Source organism: Bos taurus, chromosome 6, assembly GCF_002263795.3.
Source record: "Bos taurus isolate L1 Dominette 01449 registration number 42190680 breed Hereford chromosome 6, ARS-UCD2.0, whole genome shotgun sequence".
NCBI classification, from domain to species: domain Eukaryota; kingdom Metazoa; phylum Chordata; class Mammalia; order Artiodactyla; family Bovidae; genus Bos; species Bos taurus.
Window position 1 is genome coordinate 37,405,317 of NC_037333.1, and position 23,479 is coordinate 37,428,795.

A 23,479-nucleotide genomic window follows, 5' to 3' on the forward strand; every position below is an offset into this window, starting at 1 on the left:
AGTTACTGGTTTGTATAAATTTTATTTAGGGTTGGAACTGAAATATGCTGACTATGAACAGTGATAGAAGACTGTATTTTGTTTTAATAAAGGGTTATTATGTTCACCAATATTAAAAATTAAATAATTTTTAAAATGAAAGTGAAACTGATTTAAAAAAGTTCCTCCCTAAAACCGGTTTAAACTGTTTCACAGATAAGTAGGCAATATGTTATCTACATTTTATAAAATTTCTGTTGAGTAGCAAAAACATCAACTGTTTCAGATTAGATAAAAATTTTTCTAGAAAAAAGATAATTTTACTAGATTCAATCAATGTTTCGCTAGTAAAACTAGCATGGGTTTAACATAAAGAAGTTATCAAACGGAGAGAAGAGATGAAATTACAATAAAAATTTTTAAGTCTACTGTCATCTAGACAGATGGAAGACAGGACATGACCTCGGTATCCCTTCCCTGTGGAAAATAATTTTTTGTAAATTTTTTCATGGTTAGAGTATAAAATGATTGAACTGACTCCAAAGATTCACTACTGTATAACTCAGAAAACATATATAGAGAATAAAGGCACAAGTAAATGTTAACTATCAATAAGAGGGTATAAGTGGTATTATATTCTTTCCCAGCAAATTAACAACTATAATTTTCACATAAGCAAAAGAAAACCCCAAAAGGTCCGACAGATCCATTTCCAACATGTTTGTTTAAAAGTTATATTATGGCCTATTAAACGTATATGTGACTAAAGAGAGATTTTACATGTTTCTCATAAAAATACCTGCCTAAAACTGGTTTAACCTGTTTCACAGATAAATAGGAAATGTTGTATCTACATTTTATAAAACTCTGTTGAGTAGCAGCAAAAACACCAAAGCAAATTTTGCAAATTAACATTACTATACTCTTGTAACAGTTCCTGAAATGCTCAAATGATTTTTTCCGTTAGTAGTCTAGAGCAGAACTAATCAAAATTAATGATTAGTGTTATTTTAAAAATCATTGAAAAATTTTAATAGCTCTTTTGACATTCCAAGAAGTCTATTCTTTAAGAATTTATTATTCAGTTGATTATTTTTAATAGTGGAACTTCGAAAATCTCAACAATATCATAGGGGCCAATAATTTTGATCTAATGTCATATGAAGAACATCTTTAAAAAGTTACTAGATATTCAGATATTAGGATTTTATACATCTCTCTCAGATATTAGATAACTAAGTTCTCAAATTAGAAAATTCTATAATATGCTTATTTGGCTTTAATTATTTTCATTTCTGTATTTTTTGTATGTTAGAATCTCAAAGAAAAACCAAATGTATGAGTAAATAGTTGAATACACATAAGCCTCCAATCTAGAATTTACTCTCACTTAACTACATAAGATTCTAAAATTGTTATGTTTCACAGCTCCACTGCTTTTCGTGCTAAAATTTTTTCTAATCTTTGTTTGATTTATAAACAAACACATCCTGCTTATTTTTTGGTAAGTTTCTATCCATTTTTCCCATTATAAGCTTTGTTGCTGAGAGTTGTCTTTAGAAAAAGTCAATTTCTATTATTAATATTAATAAAACTGCTTCCTAGAGTGAATCAAATAAGTCAGTGTAGTCAAGTTTTTTCTTTTCTTTTCTTTTTTTCTTTTACTGAATGAATGAGTAAATCAATCACACACCAACAGTGTTGTAAATTTAAGTGCAAAAGCATTGAAGTGCTTTACTACAAATTACAACCTAGAAACACGTTAACTGAACAATTAAAATTCATACAATCAGATTTAGATATATAACAACACAAAGTAGAAACAGAATTACAGTACATTTACAACACAAGACAGATACATGAATTCATTAGAAAATATTGTAATAAATAATTCATGAATTATAGTGCAATTGATTTATGCATAAATATAACTAATTGCCTAACAATCAGTTTATATTAACAAAATCTGTCAAAATCAAGGCAGCCACAGAGTTTTACTAAATTACTGCGACAATGAAAATACTGTAATTAAAGAACAAATACAAGTATTTGTACTGTAAACAACTAAAAAAATCAGTCTCACTAAAGTTAGTATACAATTTAATATAAAATTGTCATTAGCTACCAGAAATGGTTTAAACAACTTTACTGAGCAGTAGTTTTCTAAAAACAGAGGCACTGTTTTTTTCTTTTCCTTCTTTTTTTTTAATATAAAATACTTGAGGAACATTCAAATAAGTAGAAAGCACATAAGGATTGCTTTCACCTTCACTAAAAGTCTGCTGAAACTGGATTTTTCAGAAAATTGTCAATTAACAAGTAGCAACTGGTAACTAAATTTATAAAGTACTTTGAAAATTAAACATAAAGAACACCTTAATAGAATCACTGGGGAGAAGAGGAACCCATAAATTTCCCTGCCTTTCCTAGTTTGTATAATCAAAAGTTAACTCAATAATTAGAAACATTTTGTTTCTTTTAAAAGTTATGGGTTGATCATTACCTATAAACTATCAAAAAATATTTAATTTACTATTTCTGACCAAAAATAAATAATACGAGTACTAAAATGCTGCAAATTAACTATAATATTACCTATAAAACTACTGATCACTGTGAAGTCAATAGCAAAATGATCCCTGATTTTATGAATCCTGTAAAGTTTTTGGTCAGGTCATCTTTTAAATGATATAAAAGTGTTCTGTAAGTATCCCTTTACTATAAACTTCTCAATCAATTTATTAATGTAAATATAGTGTGAGGAATAAAAAAGCTCAATACAATATAAATATTATGTAATGCATTCAAACCCCCCAATTTTTGCAGGTAAAGTTCTGTATAAAGAGGTCAATAAAATTGTGTTGAAACATTTACTTTAACTTCATTTTTCAATGGGGGGGCGGAGGGGAAATATATTAAATAATCCAAGTTCTGGCCCTCACAAAATATGGCTTAATTCTTTAAAAAGAAAGATGACTCTGACATCTGCTGTTTTGCAATCTATTATGTATAATTTCTTGGGGGAAAAAAAAGAGCAAGAGGATTCATATCCTAGTATGCAAGTAACTTTAATAGCTGAAGAGGGTTCAGTATAGATCTGAGAGACCAAATAACAACTTGGTTGTGTAGTTTCCTACTCTTCAGTTTCTTTAAACATATGTAAGCAGTTTTTAAATGTAATAGCTGAAAATCTCTTTAGTATTATATGTATATATGATTATTAGATACACACAAACACAAGTGTAAAAACACATGTATTTGACAAGGTGCACTTATTTTTTAAATTCAGCTTTAAGTATTCCTTTTGGACTTAGGAAAACTGGCTTAGAAAAAATGATCAGAACCTGAATTTTAACAGAGAAAAGGGGCACTCAAAGAATTTTGTATTTATGAAGCAAATCCCCATTCTTTCTATGGAGGCACATGCTTTATAACATTTTACCACTAAAACTGCGTACTCCATAAATCCAACATGGATACTCTGAAACACATTTTAAAACTGCTATACAAAATTACTGGTCTTTCTCATGAGTCTAGTAAAAGTTAAAATGCACTGCCCAGCTTCTAACTACCTAATTAGTAGAGAGTTTACATTACTGAAAGTTCAAAACAGCTTCAGTGTTAAATATTTGTAAATCTATTCAAGACCCTGAACAAACTGCAAATTTGGTTATTAGCAAAATGATAATGTATCGCCCACCAAAATGAAATCTGTAATTCATTTTGATAAACTGAAAATGTTTTGAAATGTCACAGCAGCAAATATATTAAAGTTACACTGAGGTTTTTCAATAGTAGGAGTGTGTCACAATCCTTAAAATTTAAAGTAGTCATAACATCAACTAACCAGCACATTTAAACCAAAATTATCATTCTCAAGCTTTTTCTGTGCACATTATAAACATGCTCTAAGCTGCATTCCAACTTTCTTTTCTAACCTTACACATTAGCTTATTTTTCAAATGAAAAACAAAATTAAATTATTTTAATAATTAAATTTAAATTACTTTTTGTTCTTAGTATTCCATCTTACATTAAAGGATTCTATAGCTGCTGGGGTTAACTATGTGTCAGTTTTTTTTTTAAAGTATATACCTTATAAACCCCAACTTCCTGCTAAATCAACTATTAAATGATAAATATTAAATTTCATTATACATATCATTTAAGGTTTTCTATTTCTGATGGATGCACTTGAGTGCATTTCATATTTCATAGAATGCACTGTAGTGTACTAATACTGTATATATTAATTTTTATTAGTGTGGAGATAGCTGTCTGTTTAAACTTTGACTGGTTGTTTCATATACTTACAATAAATGTAAGTATGTTATGCAAAAATGCTTACAAACTAGTAATATCATATTTCCATTAAAAGATGGTTCAACTGAATGGCTGGAGTGGTCTTTCACCAATAAAAATATTTCACTTGACAGTTACTTGTTTTCCCACAATGCTTTATGCTATTGACTACTAAAGAAAACCTGAATCTTTTTCACCTATTTATACAAGGATTAAATACAAACTATCAGAATTAAGTAAGCAACTATATAATTCTGTCCACAGTGAAAACCCTGAATAAAACTTTTTTTCAAAAGGCATGTAAGTGGTTTTTGAACTGTAAAATTTCATGTCTCCTGTCAGAGTGAGCATCTGTAATTCCCACGTGTGTATATAGACACACAAAAACACACCTGTGCACATACACACGCAAACACACATACACGCACTCACGCACATACAAACGTTTTCCTAACAAGTAATCTACACAGGCTTGCTGCTGTTTTTGCAGCTGCCAGTCCCTGAATCTGTCATATTATATAACCCAGTGTCTGGTAATCGGAGTTTCTTCTTCGGAGGAGTCTTCAGTGTTCCAGATCTTTCTTTTACCTTATATTCTAAAGTGCTGTGAGGTACCCCATAAATTCCTTGTGCTTTGGAAACACTCATTTTTCCGCTCATTACCATCGCAATAGCCTCTTCCATTATTTCATGATCATATTGCCGATAACGGCCACGTTTTTTCCTGGGCTGCTTATTATCTTTTCGATCCAATCCATCTTCAGTATTTTCAGAGGTTCCATCAACTGTTCCATTTTTAGAATTAAGACACAAAGGAGAGAGGTCCCCATGTAGAAAATAAGAGTCAACACTTGAGTGAGTTACAGGCCCAGAACATTCTATTTTGTTCTGTTTAGGGAGTATATTTTTCAGTTTTTGGAGGGCTGATCCTTCAAGGACTGGAGAGGTTTTGGAAACTTGATACATAACATCCAGCAGACCAGGACCATCAGGTTGTGGTTTTGAAATAGAACTTACTCGTAGCTGAGGAATTTTTAACTGTACAGTAGGATGTGTTTCATATTGTAGGCTTTCATTTTTTTCTTTAAATTGAGTAACCATTTTCTGTAGAGTTAACTGATGGAGGTAACTGGAAGCTGTTGGGAATTTTAATTCTGAGGTTTCAAGTAGATTGAGTTTACTTTTTTCTGTGCGCTCTGCTTGAGCTCTTGCCCACAAGGCTACTTTTTGCAGCACTGCACAAGTTTCTTTACTGTCTTTATATGAGTAACTATCATTGAAATCTCGAGTTTTGTTTTTAAAAGATGCAGGCTTCCCTGCTGGTAAGGCTTCTAAGTGGAGAAGTAAAGTTTTTTGAGGTATGCCATAAAGTATGCCTGCTTTATTTATGTCCAGTGCTCCAGACTGAATGTCTTTCAAAGCTTTTGAGAGCAAACCATCTGCAAACTCAGCACTTCTTTCCACATAGTCCTCTCTGTTTCTGTGTAGTCTCCTGGATGGATGGAATGAAACGATGGTAAACTGATGCATGAGAGACTCTCACACAGCTATGGAAGGGGAGGGTCCACTCCTTTATTATACTCCTTGCTTAGGTAACATCACTTTTTAAGTCTGTGAGACGTAGTAGTTACTCCTTATCAAAGCAAACGCTACAGTCCTGGTAGGACAATGTGTCAATCATACGGTGGCCTCAACGGGCAGACCTTCCAAGAACATAAAATCCTAACTCAGTATTTGTAAAAATATTCTCATGATGTTGCTATTCCTCTGACAGATGCTTGTAGAGCAACACATAATTTTTTTACAATTAGAGTTCCATTATATAAAATACCCAAATCCTAAAGGAGTTTTTGTTAGTAGAAACGTGACGTTACCGCTAAACAAGTAATAAAAGAGTCAACCCCTTTAAAGGAAATTTGTAGCAGTAAGAATATTTCCAAACACAAACACCCCATATCTTTCTCTAGATAAAAACTTAAAATTTGAAACAAGTAGATATATTATATTGGGTAAAATACTTTTAGATTTTATACATGTTATTTCTATTTTGAATGTATCGTTATAACTTTCAAAGTTTAACAGAAAGTTCTTTATACCTCATCACTCAAAAAGCTATTACAGCCTTAGTTGAAACAAATTATACTCTGTATCTGAGATTTAAATGTTACTAAAAAGCTTCTTATGCAAATTGTTAATGGAAGATGCAAAAGTTACCCCCCTAAAATTCCAAAAATCCAACAGAACTTCACTATTAATGATTTAATTAATTAAACAGCTTTCAAAACATGAAAGGACTTTCTGTGGTGATTACTAGATATATTAAGTCTGCCACCACACCTAAAACACAATGAAAAAACTCTAAGCACTGTAAATTAGTTATAAGAATTAGTAAGTATAGTACTTTTAAAACTAGTTGATTGTTTAAAAAATTAAATAGTGAAATTACATATTTTTCTTAAAACTGACTCCTAAATACTGAATTTAAAATTCTCTACTCGTCCTGCTTCTTAGTTTGTATTCCATGATTAAGTTGGTAGTTCATTTTAGTAACATGAACTAAAGTTTGGTGATTGTTCTGATAACTTTTCTTTAACAGAAAGAATAAAAAAGAAAGAGAAAGGACAAATGAAAGGTATGAAAGACACACATTTATGAGTGACAAAAATTCTGGAAGAAAACTATATATGTCAGTCTATTCAGAGTAGTATGAAGAATTCTCTGCTTAATTTTATATTAATACTAAATTATATTTCCTAGATATTGCTTACCCAGCCACTGAATTTTCAGAAGAAGGATCACATATGGATGACTCTTCAGATTTTATGCTGGTTTTCTTTGTAGAGAGATCTAACACTCCATCCCCTATAATTTTTGCAAGAGAAAAAACTTTATATTTGTGACAGATAGGTAATCCTTATATCATAACATTTCATATTTTGATGATCCACTAACTAATGACCTAAAAATTAATACTGGTATTTGATATGTGGCCACTACCAACTCATCTTATGATTTTTAGCAACAGAACATGACTGGGAAGGCACTACATAGGAAAAAAGAACAGAGGAAGAGCTGGCATTGCCGTGATATGAAGAAATTAGATAAAAATTGTTCAAAATCCACCCTTGTTCACCTTTCTCTTCTGTAGTGAAGAATCACTCGATTGCTTATTCAATAAAAAACACGACTGTTTTCTATTCAAGGCTGCCCAGATGATGCTTTGGGTAAGTGGGAATAATGTATGTTTAACTAAACCAAGAGCATAGAAAATAGGATGAATAAGAGAATGATAATTAGCATTTACTAGGACTATTCATATGTGGAAAACATACTTTAGATAATCTATGACTCTACGCTCAACCAATGTTATTTTTCAGAGCTCACAGTATAAAATTTTACTGTTTTAAATAACTGAAATGTACAACAGTTGAATCACTGACTATGTAACATATTGTGGTTATTCTGTGATTAGATGATGACACAATAAAATAACATTTTAGGAAAAAGTAGCTTGTTAGAAAACAACTGCCTATGTATTTCTTACTCAAGTGTAGTTATTATTATTATAATACTGAATTTACATAGACAAAACTTCAAGTGACTCAGATATGTTGTTAATCTGATAAATTTCAAAATCAAGAATAAAAATAAACTGAATTTAAAATACAGCAATACAGATGGTGAATGTGTTGCTGCTGCTGCTGCTGCTGCTAAGTTGCTTCAGTCGTGTCCGACTCTGTGTGACTCCATAGACGGCAGCCCACCAGGCTCCCCCATCCCTGGGATTCTCCAGGCAAGAACACTGGAGTGGGTTGCCATTTCCTTCTCCAATGCATGAAAGAGAAAAGTGAAAGTGAAGTCGCTCAGTCGTGTCCGACCCTTAGCGACCCCATGGACTGCAGCCCACCAGGCTCCTCCGTCCATGGGATTTTCCAGGCAAGAGTACTGGAGTGGGGTGCCATTGCCTTCTCCGGAATGTGTTTCTACTGATACCTAAAAAATTGAAAAAGCTGTAAAAAACCATTTTAAGAAAAATCCATGTTTTAAAAATTATACCAAAAAATTCATCTAGGTTTAAAAATAATTCAGTTATGTGCAAAGCACTGCTGGAATTTGGAAAGGAGTAATTAAAAATGCATAAAGTACCTCCTCATGGTTCTTAACAATCTAGTTAGATAATTCATACACCACCACCACCATAACCATATTTCAGGCTGATGATATGTGCTATTTAGGAATAAAGCAGAGTGAGCTGATAAAAGTAATGAGAGTAGGCCTAAGGCAGCTGCTGTTTTATTGAGTATTATCAATTCAGGCCTCTTTTGACTTGAACACAATCCTGAACAAAGTGAAAGTAACAACCAAGCAGATTATCTGGGGGAAAGCTTATAGAAGGATCAGTTTGTGCAAAGGCTATGATATGGAATCATATCTGGAATATGAGGAATAGCAAAGAGGCCAGGGTGGCTGCAATGGAATAAGCCAGAGTGAGAGAGCTAAGATCAGAAACCAGGCAGATCATATAGGGCTTTGTAGACAATGGCAAGAAATTTGAATTTTATTTTGAAAGACACAATAAACCACTGGAGGATTCTAAACATAAGACTGACAATTTTAATTTTTTTAAAGGATTAATCTGCTGTGGGGGGAACAGAGAAACCTGTTGGGAAATTGATATGCTATTTCTCACCTTTAGGCTTTCACACTTTCAATTAAGTTTCCTCTGCCTAGAAGTCTCCTAATCCTCTCCTCCTGTCCTCACATTCACCCTGTGCGTGTGGGTTAAGCTGCTTTAGCCGTGTCCAACTCTGTTCGACCCTATAGACTGCAGCCCACCAGGTTCTTCTGTCTGTGGGATTCTCCAGGCAAGAGTTCTGGAGTTGGGTTGCCATTTCCTTCTCCGGGAAGGATAAAACCAGATCTTCCTAACCCAGGATCAAACCAGGTCTCTTACATTGGCAGGCAAGTTTTTTTTTTTTTAATCACTAGTGTCACCTGGGAAGCACCAAATCTTACTCATCATTCAAGACACAACTTGAACTTTGTTGTCATTGTAGGTTCCTATACTTGCAACACTTACCTATATTATTTAGCAGTTAGAAGGCCATAATTTAATTGTTTATTTACTTACTAGTGTTAGCCACCAGACAATATGTTGCATGAAGGCAGAAAATATGTCTATTTACTGATGTAGCCCCATTCCCTACAACAGTGGCTGATACACAGTAAGTGTTCAGTTAGGTATTTGCTGAAAATAATTTAGAAGTAGAAATTCAGTTATTGCTAGAGGTTACAAAGCCTAGATTGAAAGGATAAAAAGACTGGGCAGACAAGTATATGGTACTGCTAAGTCACTTCAGTCGTGTCCGACTCTGTGCGACCCCATAGACGGCAGCCCACCAGGCTCCCCGACCCTGGCATTCTCCAGGCAAGAACACTGGAGTGGGTTGCCATTTCCTTCTCCAATGCATGAAAGTGAAAAGTGAAAATGAAGTCACTCAGTCGTGTCCAACCCTCAGCAACCCCATGGACTGCAGCCTACCAGGCTCCTCCATCCATGGGATTTTCCAGGCAAGAGTACTAGAGTGGGGTGCCACTGCCTTCTCCAAGTATATGGTACATACTACCTTAAAAGTTATTAAATGAAGTATCTTTTGATCTCTTTACCTAATAAATGCCCCAGTTTATCCATTCAGCTCAATCTTACTCTTAGTCAACAACTCATCTCAATGCTCACACTTACTGAGCAATTAAGCCATGTGCAATTCATCAAAAATGCTATGTGGTGTCACGTCTCTAAAACATCCAGTGCATGGTTCCCCCTGCCTAGAATGCTCTTTCCACTTTTCTTTATAGATTCAGACCCACCCCTGCCCCACCCAAGTAGAAGCTTAATGTCACCCTTGTCAACAGCATCCTATAAAACTTAATGACACACTCACGAAATTTTTGAGTTACGGACCTTTTTTTCCCAAAAGACTGAATTACTCAAGGTCAGGAATCCTGACATATTTCATAAACAAAAATACATTTATGTAGGTTATAGCATATAAAACAGTCTTCATAAGTGTTATCCCTTGTCAATGTTCCAGAATACATTAATGAATTTCTCCAATTTTAAGTTCTACACTTTTGATATGATTAAGGTTAATTATTCCACTAACTATAAATAAGAAAAAGAGGTGCTGAGAACTCTTCCTCTTCTCTCCTTTACATTAACTTTGCTAACTAGGCTGTAGCTCCCTGTAACTGAAACTGTTAGCCACTCAGTCATGTCTGACTCTTTGCAACCCCATGGACTATATAGCCCATCAGGCTCCTCCGTCCATAGGATTTTTCCAGGCAAGAATACTGGAGTGGGCAGTCATTTCCTTCTCTGGGGGTATCTTTCTGACCCAGGGATTGAACCGGTGTCTCTTGCACTGCAGGCTGAATCTTAACTGCTTGAGTCATAGGTAGCTCCCAAGCTAGGGCAAAAAGGTATTGTTCTTTTTGGACTGCTCCTTGACTGCTGGATTGGTAGCTGATTTCAGTCTTGAGGAGGAACTAAATTTAAGATCTGTTTCATCTTTAAGAGAAACTATTCAAATCAGGACTATATATCTGATTCACTTTCTTTAGGAACTCTAAACAGTGATGCAGATAAGAAATGCTTTTTTTTTCCATAACCCCTTCTCTGTAACTAGGCTTCCCATGTTACTTATAAAAAAGATCTCACTTTTTATTAGCAATTTGTCACCTAAAGTTATTTTGCTGGTATCAATTCCTTTTTCCGTCATGAAGGCTGCAGATCAAGAGCTAGAAAAACGTTAAATACCCCAAGGATTGTTTGAAAAACAAAAAGAGAGGAGGAAAAATAGCTTGGGAATCACGACTGAGGAAAAAAAAAAAAAATCAGGAATGGCAAAAAGAGCATTTTCTTGCTCCTGTTGCTGATTTACATTTATCAGTATCACTCCTTCATAATGGAGATGTCACGTCATAACTAGATTGTTTTGTGCGTACACATTCAAAGTACTAATAATTAACTTGATGGATAAAAACTGAACATATATTATGCTAAATGCTGCAGGGCAATATAAAGTTAAGTAGAGGACAGAAAGAGACTGAAATTTATTTAACCATTCACCTTTTGGTAGGTTCTTAGGTTGCTTCAGTTTATTCACTGTTACAAACAATTCTGAAGTGAAAATACTACTAAATGTTTTCTAGTATTCATGTGAAGAATTTTTCTAAGATGCACACCTAGGAATGCCAGTGCTGGACGGTATACATTTTGAACTTCTGTAGATATTACTAAAACTTTTTTCCACAACCTTGACAACACCTGGTGTTGAGATTTTTAATTTTTGCTAATCTGATAAGTAAGAAGAGCAAGTTGCAGGAGTAAATTAATAAGAGTACATTTGATATATGCTTTTATATGGATATCTAGAGCACACAGAACCGTTTTGCTTACAGATGCACAAATACATATTATCAGAGGTTGCTTTCAAGGATAAACAAAAGGATGAACAGTTCCTTAAGAGGAAACATACTAGAAGTAAATATGATCAAGTAACACATTTATTAGTTCTGAGTGACAGGAACATGATTATTACACTGCATTTTACTCTATGTATGAAAATTTTCCAAATAATAAACGAATTATTTCCATTTACTGGTTGTAGTCTGAGCATTAACACAATTATTTCTCATCAAACATTAATGCTAAAGATACAGAATTAGAGAGAGGCTGGTGTAATCTATCAACAAGGTCAGGTAATTGTTAAATACATGACACTACCAGATAACTTTAAAACTAATACAATTATGTAAAGTTTAAAAATAAAATTAAATTAAAAAAAAATTGGCGTTTGAAAAACTGAAACCATGAACAAATTAAGCAACTTCTTGAGTATTAACATTTTATTGGGTTAATTTTTTTAGAATTCACATTCCAAAACCAAGGTTTGGATTTCTGTTTACAAACTGTTCTCAGTTCTGTATTCTCTTGCAAATACCTGACAAAGAATCTGTAAAAAGAAGATAAATGCGATCCACATAATACAGATCTTTCACTCCTCCAAGGGCACCATTCTTTCTCATCCCTTAGCTGCCCTCTGTCCATTCGTCTAAGTACACTCTATGCTCTATTGGCCAGGCTACATATCACTTCAGCATCATCCCCTCAAAGAAGATTTTCCTAATTTACCCCCAGCCTTCTTTCATATTCCCATAGTACTCTTTGTATGCTTCTATTTGTATTTATGCATTTATGACATGTTATTATAATTTGCCAAGTTTAGCACTTGAACTTCAATAGTACTGTGGGGAATTAGTAACTATTTTTAGGATCTACTTACAATTTATATCTAATTAAGTATACTTATTTGGCTGATTTTCTCACTAGACTTACTTCTAAGCAAGGCCTGAAATGAGTACCTCAGTAAACACCAATTCACTGACTCAGCAATGGCTTGCCCAGTTCTGTCACATCAATCCTGCATACAGCAGACCCTGACTGACAAAATTATCATGAAATCAAAGAACTTTGTTCAGCCAGTTGAAAATGACAGCACAGTGAAGAAGTTGATATCTTATATGGGAGAGAAGTTAGTTTTACACAGAAACTCCATTCAGTTAGAGGTTCAGAATGATTTTTAATAATCCATTTCTGTATTCGTTAGGTTCTAATAATAACAGATTTTCTTCAGAAATCTTAAGACTGCTGATCATTAACCACTTAATATGAATATTAAGTATGTTAAAAACGTATTTATCAACTCCTCACAATACTATTGATCTCCAGTTGCCATACCGAGAATGAACATGAGTTTAAAACACCTTCAATAATACATTATGTATCATCATCAATATTAAAGATGTAAGTATGAATAAAATTTAGTATATGAAGGCAAGTGAATTTTAATGACAAACTATCATGTACATTTTATGCTGTTTGGACAAGGAAAAAATATTCCAAATTAAATTTCATAACAACACTAATCACCAGCACAAAACTTTCTTTCAAATCAATGCTATTTAACATTTTATGATGTTTGATGCAAATCTATGCTAATAGTTTTAATAAATATCTGAACACTATTTCTATTTTATGTCTTTGATCATTTCTTATCTCTCCTTAAATAGGTCATCCTTTTAGCCGCTTGATGTACTGTTCTAGTCAGCCTTCAGATCTTTCTTGTTTTTCTCTACTGTACTCTCTAGAAGATACCCCTGATTTCAAATATAAATATTTATATTTAACTGGTTTCTAGAAAATAGAACTTATAAAAATCTACATATATAAAACTATAATATTTTTTGAGTGTTACTCTAAGAGCATTATATGTCTTAACCCCTCTTAGGGCTCACACGTCCCAATATAAAAATAAGTTTTTTTAATTTGCAATTTTTAATGATAAAACTGAAAGTGAAATAGAGGTTAATTATCTTGCTCTTGGTCACACAGTTACACTTACTGTCATTCAAACTCAGGCAGTTATTCCAGACTCTGATTACTCTATTAAACTACAATATCTAACCTGTGTAATGTTTCAAAAAGTCAAGTTACAATGGTAATGATGTAATAAATTTGCTACCATCACATATAACCAGTTCAGAAACACAACAATTTTGAAAATAATCTAGTAATATGCTATCAAAAATCTTAAAAATGTTCACACTCCTCTAAACATCTATCTTAAGAAAATAGCATTTAACAAGAAAATGCTTTTATGTACAAAGGTATACCAAAATCTCAAATATATGTAAGCACAAACATATATAAATATTTGCACTATATATATATAAATATTCACACTTAATATAATTTTGCTAATTTTCTCCTTTCCCCAAGTTTGCCATAATGAGCATATATATTAATGAAGAAACCCTACAAACTTATCAATAAAATACCAAACTATAAAAGCAATCACTTGAGTTTATCCAAATTTTATTTTAAAATTGTTTTTGTTACTTGTTTAACCATTGAGTTAGAGTCATAGGGGAAATAATCAATATAGCATTAGAGCAGGATATCAATTAAACTTTAATATTGGTTTTTCCATCCTTCATTTGCCTTCTTCTGCACATCAAACACACTTTTTAAAAGGGAAGAGTTACTGCTTTCTCGATGTGTTTTATTTAGTGCCTACATAGCTGAAATCTCATAGAATTCATTCACCTACTATTTACTAATAATGACAAGGGACAAAATAAATCATAAAAAAGTGCTTGTAATAAATTTAGGATATAAAAAGTACTACTACTAACCATAATTAGGAAATATTACTGGTAAAATTAAACAACATTTCAGCACTTCCACCCTAAGCCATTTTAGAATTTCATTGTAGTTCTTTTTTCTTTCTTCACTTATTCCTTTAAGCACCAAACCAAAGCCAAAAGGCTTCAAAGTCAACATCTTGAAAAATATTTTGTAAAACATTCTTTGTTTATACCAAGTATTACAGTGTGTACTCTGTAAGTTTAACCTTCAACCAAACTTTAAAAATGTGGGATGTATGCTTAGTACAACAATATTATAATGGAAAACTTTAGATTTGCTAGTCCTTATCATGTTCATCCAAAGGTGATCTACGAGTTTTAAAAATATTTTTACTGAAATATTACATTCACAACAAGAATGAATGTAAGTACACAGTCTAATGAATTTTTAACATTTCGCTGTAAATAGCAACTAGATCACCACTGTCAACCTGAAGCCCTCCCCATTGTATCTCCTCTGGTCACCTACCTCTACTATCTTGACTTCTAACAGCTTTATGCATGCTCTTTGAAGTAGCAATTTCACTTCTAGGAGTATGTCCTAAGCAAAAATTAAGATTCAGTGCACAATTTTAGCTTGAGCATGTATATCTGAAGATAAGTATAATGTAATCCTTCCACGAAACAGAATACTATTCAGCTAAAATATATTGATGTTTTAAAATATTTTAAAAATACAAGTTACAGAGGATATATAATCAATGATTTGTGGGAATAAGCTCTGGGAGGAGAGAGTGAGAGTAAGAGTGTGTAAATGTATTTTTTTCCAGAAAATGATTTGGAAGGATTGAAAATCACAGCAGTTAACTCTGGGTGGATGAATAAAAGATCAATGCATAGCTTTACAATTCATTCATTTTATTAATATTTATTGAACAGTTATAATATGCCAGTCAGTTTTCTAAATGGCACAAAGGAAACAGTAGGGAGTAAAATAGAAAACGTTTCTGCTCTCACAGAATTTACATTCTAGTAGAGCAGACAAAGAAAAGATAAATCAATAAAATAATATTGCAATTATCTTCCAATTAATTAAAAAATAATTTCACAAGATGATAAGACCTATAACGAAAATAAAACACAGTAATAGGAAAGAACAACAATAATGGCAGGTGGGAAGAGGTTACCATGTTGGAATAAATGATTAGGCAAAGTCTAGAGAAGAAGATTTGCTCTTTTTCAAAAAAGAAATTTCATTGATACACTTTAACCATGCAAAATATAGAATGATTCCTTCTATCCACTCTTTAGTTTATACAATTACCTAGGTTTTTGCTATGCTTGCTCTATTTATACTATCTACTTAAGTATTTTAAAGTTAATTCCAGTTGTCACATCATTTTTATATTCTTAAGCATCTTTAAACATATGAACATTTTCGTACATAACAATTCCTTACTATCACCTATACTTAGTTAGTATTGAATATGCTCTAGGCAATCCAAAGTGTCTTTTTACAATCGGTATGTTCAAAGTAGGAGTTATGTTATGCTTGACGCTATGTCTTTTAAAATTTATGGCAGCCCTTTCCCTCATTTTTAAAAATAATGATACTGACTTTTAGAAGCCAGGTTATCAGTTCTACTAGAGAATATCTTACATTACGGTTGTTCTTTCTCCTTTTCTATATTGTCATTTGTTTTCACTTTATTTCCTAATAATTCTGACAAACTTGAAGTTAATTCTAAAGCAAATGGTTCTCAAACTTTTGGATCTCACAATCTCTTTAGTGTTAAAAATCACTGTGGATCTCAAAGAACCTTTGTTTCAGTTAAGAAACTTTATTTCTTAACATTTATATGTTAAACTGAGATGTTTTAAAATATTTGTAATTGATAACCATAAATGCTAATATTTATAACATTTTAATGAAAAAACATTTTTAGATATAAAGTGAGAAGTTTAAAAAAATAATTTTGTAAATCTTTTAAATGGCTAGCTTCATAGAATACAGTTGGATTCTCATATGTTTCTATATTCAATGTGTTCAGAAATCATACATCAATCAGCCTCTGACTGACTCTACTACCTACTCTATTATTATTACTTTTGACCTGCTGTATTCTAGAGTTTCATTGAGAACCACTGACCTAAAAAATTTCTTAGAGTCATGTTTGACGCTTCTGTCAAGAATACTTCACAAGTGATGTACTGAGTGTATTTCCAATGATGCTTAAGTGATCAGTGTATTCTGATGACAACAGCTTGACCCCTCCACTGTAAAGTTCCCCAAATAATCTTTCCTCTAATAGTTTTATCTTCTGATGATACTTCTGATTCAGTTTTCTTATTAGGAGTTGTAAAATAATGATATTTTAAGTTTATCATGTCTTCATATTTATTAACTGAAATTCTTAAGAATTCTTCTCAAAAGAAGGCAATTTGGTTATCCTAAAATACAGTTTGTAAAAGAAAAGCAAAACAAATGCTAAACTCTTTCCTGTAACTGCTCATTTTCAAATAAGCTGGTATGCTATGCTCCTCTGTGTAGACTAATGACTTTGAGGAATCATTATCAAGATCTAATGGATTTTAAAACATTCAACATGTTTCAGCTGAAAATGTTTTTCCTTTTGAGGCTTAAATGTTCTCATATTTGGCCAATGGGGAACCTTTAGCATTGCCTCCTGAATTTGGTTGACAAATTGGTTTTGGTACATTCTTGCTTGTTGGCACAAGATGTTCCAGGATCATCTTATACATTTTCTGATCCAGACCTGGATTCCAAGGAGTTCTACCTTCCTTTAAAGGAAAATAATGTTTAGAGACCACAATCTAGGCCCAAGTTCAGTGTCACTGAACTGTCATGCAATTATTTCAGTACTGAAATATTCATAAATATACATTAAAAAGTACAGATTTTTGAAATGAAAAAAAAAATCATGAGTTTGCAATGACATTTCCAATCTCTGTGTGTGTATTAGTCACTCAGTCGTGTCTCATTCCATGTGACCCTGTGAACTGTGTAGCCCACCAGGCTGCTCTGTCCATGGAATTCTCCAGGAAAGAATATTGGAGTGGGTTGCCATGTCCTTCTCCAGGTGATCTTCCCGACCCAAGAATTGAACCTGGGTCTCCTGCATTGCAGGTGGACTCTTTACTGTCTAAACTACCAGGGAAGTCTTTTTCAGTATCAGATCAGATCAGTCGCTCAGTCATGTCCGACTCTTTGCGACCCCGTGAATCGCAGCATGCCAGGCCTTCCTGTCCATCACCAACTCCCGGAGTTCACTCAGACTCACGTCCATCGAGTCAGTGATGCCATCCAGCCATCTCATCCTCTGTCTTCCCTGTATGCAATTTACAGGGTTTTTAATTCTTTGATTTTTAAATTTGTTTGTTTCTACTCTTACTCTGAAAATCTTGGCTTCCTAAAATAATAACATAGTTATATATTTGATTTATCCTACAGATCCAAAATAACACACAATGGCAATATCATTACTAACATTACTAAAAGAAGTTTAGGATTTCTTTGAAGTACTCATTTATGTTTAAAATATATTCCACCAAAAACGTACAGTCAAAATATTGCGTAAAGTCACCTGACATAATCCTTTTCTCAGTGTTAATACATTACTGTTAAAAACATGATGCAATTATGCTCATTTGTTACTTTCTTTTCCATATTTTAGGGACTGCTTTAATTTTTTAAAATTAAAAATCTTTGGGATTTGTTGAGCATTATATAAAGCTATATAAAGGTCCATCCACAACACTTCTATTCAGCCCTCTCCATCTCATTTACTTCATTCCCTTATAGGTTTTATCTTTCCTGCTTTGTTTATACAAAACAATATATATATATATATGTACATAAAATATATATATATACACACACAGTTCTGTATCTTGCTTTACCTCCTAACAATAAAATCTGAAAATGTCACTATAAAGGGATCTTTCTCACACCCTTTTCCAAATACTCAAGTTTTCCACTGTATGGATGTACAATAATTTAGTTATCCATTTGGGTTACTTCTAATTCCTTGCTATTATAAATAATATACCCCTGATGAATTAACTTTGAATACGTATCATTGATATTTGTATAATTATAAGCTCAATTCTTTGAAATGAGATTGCTGGGTCAAAGAGTTAAATGCATTGCCAATTCCCCTCCATAAGGATTCAACTAGTTTGTATTCCCTTAGGAATGCATGAGAGTGCCTGTTTCTTACAGCCTCATGAGAAAGATTATGTTGTTCAACTTGAATTCTTATTAGTCCGACAGGTGTGAACCATATAATGACTGTATTTCCTACGAGTCTATAAGTGTGTTTTCCTATGTTTAAACACTTTTAAACCTGTTTTGATGACTTTACAGAGAAATTAAAAGTTTATTTTAAAAAGAACAAAAAAAGCTTCTTATATGAACTGATAGTAAAACAATGCTAATTTACCTATTAAGTGGTTTTTCTTTCAGTACTCAATTTTTTGAAACTGTTAATGCATTGATTAGTAGCCCTTTATTTTATAATATAAATTATAAATATTTTTTCACAGACTACTGTTTCTCTTTGGATTTTTCTAATAGTGCTTTCTTCTTTATCACTCAAAGTTATTTTTACACACTGGAATTTACCACTTTCTTATTGTTAAGGTGACGTTCTAATTGAGATATAAACGATGAAGGGGACAAGCCAGAGAAACAAGAAGATTTAAAGGCAGAATAATCCAGGAAAAGCAACTGGCAAAAGTGAAGGTTCAGAAGTGAAATGAGCTTAGCATGTGTCAGAAATACACAGATAGTGTGAAGTGCACATACTAAGCCAGGAAGAGAGGAAAAGGAATCAGAGGAGTAGACAGGGACAACATCTTATCAAAACCATGCAAACCATGAGAAGAAAACAAATTTTATTCTTCCAGTAATAGAAAGGAAGATTTAATTCTGGTAATAACAGAAAGATTTAAATATAGAAGTAATACCAGCTTTACTTTATTCAAGTGGATATTTTGAACCCCATTTGGCACACAGATAACTTAAGAATTATGTTAAGGTACATATTATGAAAGCTGTATTTGGAGGGAAAATACATGAAAAAATTATAAAGGAAAAAAAACTCAATGAACTGTCACTTGGAAACCACGTGGTAATACAGTGACCAACTTTATACCAAACTTAAAAAATATTCAGGAAAAATTTAACAGCTATTGAAAAACTGACTTCTTTTTCTTTCTTTTTATACTTCATAGTCAAGTGATGGTTACATGGTAACATTTGTTTATGGAAGTTCTAAATTTAAAGTGCATGGTTTTATGTGATATTCTTTACAAAATAGAAAAAAAGAAAAATCCAGTTTAAATATATTGTTGTTGTTTTTCAGTCACCCAGTCATCTCTGACTCTGCGACCCCATGGACTGCAGCACGCCAGGCCTCCCTGTCCTCACCATCTCTAGATGTCCTCACCATCTCAAGACTAGCCTTGACTAGTGTCCTGATTTTTAAGTGACTAAGATAATCTTCATACAGTTCCTGAAACATACCTGATTTATTCCTGCCTTCTTTGATTTCTGATATTTTTGTCTCTGTTTTTGATACTTCTGTCTGGAATGACCTGCCCTCAGATCTTCATGTGGAGGACGACTTCTAATTATTCAATTCTCTGTTCAAACTCACTTCTTCAGGGAGGCTTTCCTGACGACCTTACCTAAAATAATCCTCTCAATTCACTCTTGATATCTTGCTTATTGATTCTTTTTGTAAAATTAGGGGCACACTGACAGGCATATTTCAAAAAAGCAACAAATAACTTCTGTAAATGAATAAATAATAACAAATTAGAAACTCAAGACAAAGGTTTAAACAGTGATTAGAAGAGCTAAAGAGAGAATCAGTGAATCTAGGGACAGTTCTAAATTAACTAATCTAACACAAGAGACAAAGAGGTGGAAGATACGAAAGAGAAGAGATAAGAAGGATAGAATGAGAGGATATCCAAAATATGCCTCAAAAATTTTTGACAAGAGATAAAGTGAGAAATGTAATATATTGAAAAAGATAATGGCCGGAAAACCACAATTGATAAAAGAAATTTGTCCTCAGTTTTAGAAATGATGACTTCCAAGCAGAATGAATAAAAGAAATCTATACCCAAACATATCCAGGACAACCTGCAAAACAGCATAAACAAAACAGAAGGTGAGAGATAGGTGCTAAAAGTAGATACAGTGTATGAAGATTACCTACAATGAAAAGACTATTTGTTGTGAAATTATACAAAAAAAGAAGCCAAGACACAAATGTAGTAGCTGTGCTAAGAAAAGAGTAATTGTCAGCATAGACTTGTGTACCCAGAAGAAGAAAATCTCTTTTAAGAACAAGGTTATTTAAAAAAAAAAAAAAGACACTAAAAAAAGAGAAAAACCTAAGAGTTTACTACCAGTGCTACTGCTACTGCTAAGTCACTTCAGTCGTGTCCGACTGTGCGATCCCATACATGGCAGCCCACCAGGCTCTGCCATCCCTGGGATTCTCCAGGCAAGAACACTGGAGTGGGTTGCCATTTCCTTCTCCAGTGCATGAAAGTGAAAAGTAAAAGTGAAGTCGCTCAGTCATGTCTGACTCTTCGCGACCCCATGGACTGAAGCCTACCAGGCTCCTCCGTCTATGGGATTTTCCAGGCAAGAGTACTGCCAGTAAACCTTTATTAAAAGACTCTCTGATTCCAGAAGAAAATTCAAGCTACAAGAATGAATAATGAGCAAAGGAAAAAGATAATCATGTTTGTAAATCTAAACAAAAATTGATTATATAAAAACAAATAGTTAAAATGTTTTCATTGGGATGTCTTTAAAAGAGAACTAAAGAACTGATGAAATGGCTATTGTGTCAGGACAGGTAACAAGTTAAAATATTCCTTAAATAAACTGTTGAGTTAACTAAGCATTAAAAAATTTCTAGGAAGATCCCTTGGAGAAGGAAATGGCTACCCACTCCAATATTCTTGCCTGGAGAATTTCATGCATAGAGGAGCCTGCCGGCAGGCTACACTCCATGGGACTGGAGAGTCGGACATGACTGAGCAAGTAACACAACAACAAGGGCAACCACTAACAGAACAGCAGTAGAGTATGTTACTTCAAAATCAGCAAACGGAGAAGAGTCACATGAGAGAAAAAAATACAACCTAAAAGAAAATAACAAAGGAACAAAAAAAACTTAAATGGGACAAACAGAAAGTACAAAATAAGATGGTGCTATTTTGTGCTAGACAAGTTAATTTGGTTGATGAGACTATAGAATACAGGATGCTATGGGAAAATATAATAAGATCAGTTCAGTTCAGTTCAGTTGCTCAGTTGTGTCCGCCTCTTTGCGACCCCATGAATCACAGCACACCAGTCCTCCCTGTCCATCACCAACTCCCGGAGTTCACTCAAACTCATTCATGTCCATTAAGTCGGTGATGCCATCCAGCCATCTCATCCTCTGTCGTCTCCTCCTTCTGCCCTCAATCCCTCCCAGCATTAGAGTCTTTTCCAATGAGTCAACTCTTCGCATGAGGTGGCCAAAGTACACTGGAGTTTCAGCTTCAGCATCACTCCTTCCAATGAACACCCAGGACTGATCTTTCGAATGAAATGGTTGGATCTCCTTGTAATCCAAGCGACTCTCAAGAGTCTTCTCCAACACCACAGTTCAAAAGCATCAATTACCCAACCTCAATTTTGGTGATAATTAATAAGAATGCATGTGTATGTCTGTGTGCATCCAATTTAGGAGGAATAGAGGAAGTTTTTCTTACAGAAGTGATGTTTAAAAGGAGACCTGAAGAAAAACCAAGTAAGGTTTATTTAGAAAAAATTGGTGGAAGTAGGGAGTGGCTTCTACTGAGAGGCAAGAGTAACAAATGTTTTGAGGTTAGAGTATGTGACATTCAAGAAAACAGAGAATTTCAATATGAAGACTAAAGAAAGGTGCAAGGTGAGAGTGAACAGGTAGGCAGGGTCTGGATCTTGGTGAGTTTAGGATTTTAGACGTAAGGACAATTCAAAGCCATTAAAGAGTTTTAAACAAATGAGTGGTATGACTTGATTCAGAATTTTTAAATATCACCTGTTTCCTATATCCCTAGAGTCAGAGAAGGTGAGATCAGAAGGGATATAGATCATTTAGATATGTTTTATTCTTCAGGTTTACTAAAATATGGTATCTTCTCAAGCATGGAACATAACATTTTCTTCCATGTCTTTAGCCTTGGAAAACAAAAGTTTATTACAGAAAAACAAGATGGATATTTTATTGCATTCATTAGTACATACAGAAATATCTTCTGAATGGAACTTAAAAACTATTCAGTATTTTCCTAACAGAGTAACAACAGACTTCATTTATAAACAGAGTAATTTAAAATATAGTATCATAAAATGATACATTGCCCTTTTAATTATAATTTAACATCTCATTTGACAATGTCACCTACCTTAATCTCAGCCAAGAAACCAGATTAGAGGAGGTGGCAGCACCACCAACAAAGGACACTTAATGACAATTAAACATATCACTGAAATTTATATATCTCATTCAATGCAATCTCTCAAATGTTCACTTGAAGCCTAGTTTATATTCTCATTTATAATTTATTACAAAAATATTATTTAACTAGGAGATATTTCCAAAGGTTAGCCTACTAACAACAATGCAAAATAACTTCTTTAAATTTTTTTTAACTTAATCTGTTGGCAGTTAGCTGTAGGGAAAATAATTTGAAAAATGTCCAGTCATTATAGGTTACTGCAATAATTAATGTTCATCATGACACTAAGTTCCATATGTTGTTTAAAGATACTGCAGGATAATTTCCATCCAATAAGTTTAAAGTAAGAAATTTCACTGTTAAAATATCATAAATCCAATGAACAAGGAACAATTCTTAGTTTATCTGTCAATAGTATTTGAAAATAGTGAAGATTTTTAGTCTGGTA

The 23,479-nt window shown here is 33.2% G+C and overlaps 1 protein-coding gene across 12 annotated transcripts in view; it reads right to left on the reverse strand.

The window, feature by feature from the left end:
• Window positions 1-23,479, reverse strand: part of LCORL (ligand dependent nuclear receptor corepressor like) — a 179,165-nt gene that overhangs the window by 27,511 nt on the left and 128,175 nt on the right. For 8 of the 12 annotated variants that reach the window (XM_024993374.2, XM_059887733.1, XM_059887736.1 and 5 more), the window contains one exon: window positions 7,050-7,143. In XM_024993374.2, coding sequence (XP_024849142.1) covers window positions 7,050-7,143 — 94 coding nt within the window. Of the gene's footprint in view, window positions 1-1,687; window positions 5,774-7,049; window positions 7,144-23,479 lie in introns of those variants that run through there. The other 4 variants (XM_059887741.1, XM_059887740.1, XM_059887739.1 and 1 more) reach the window with 2 other exon arrangements.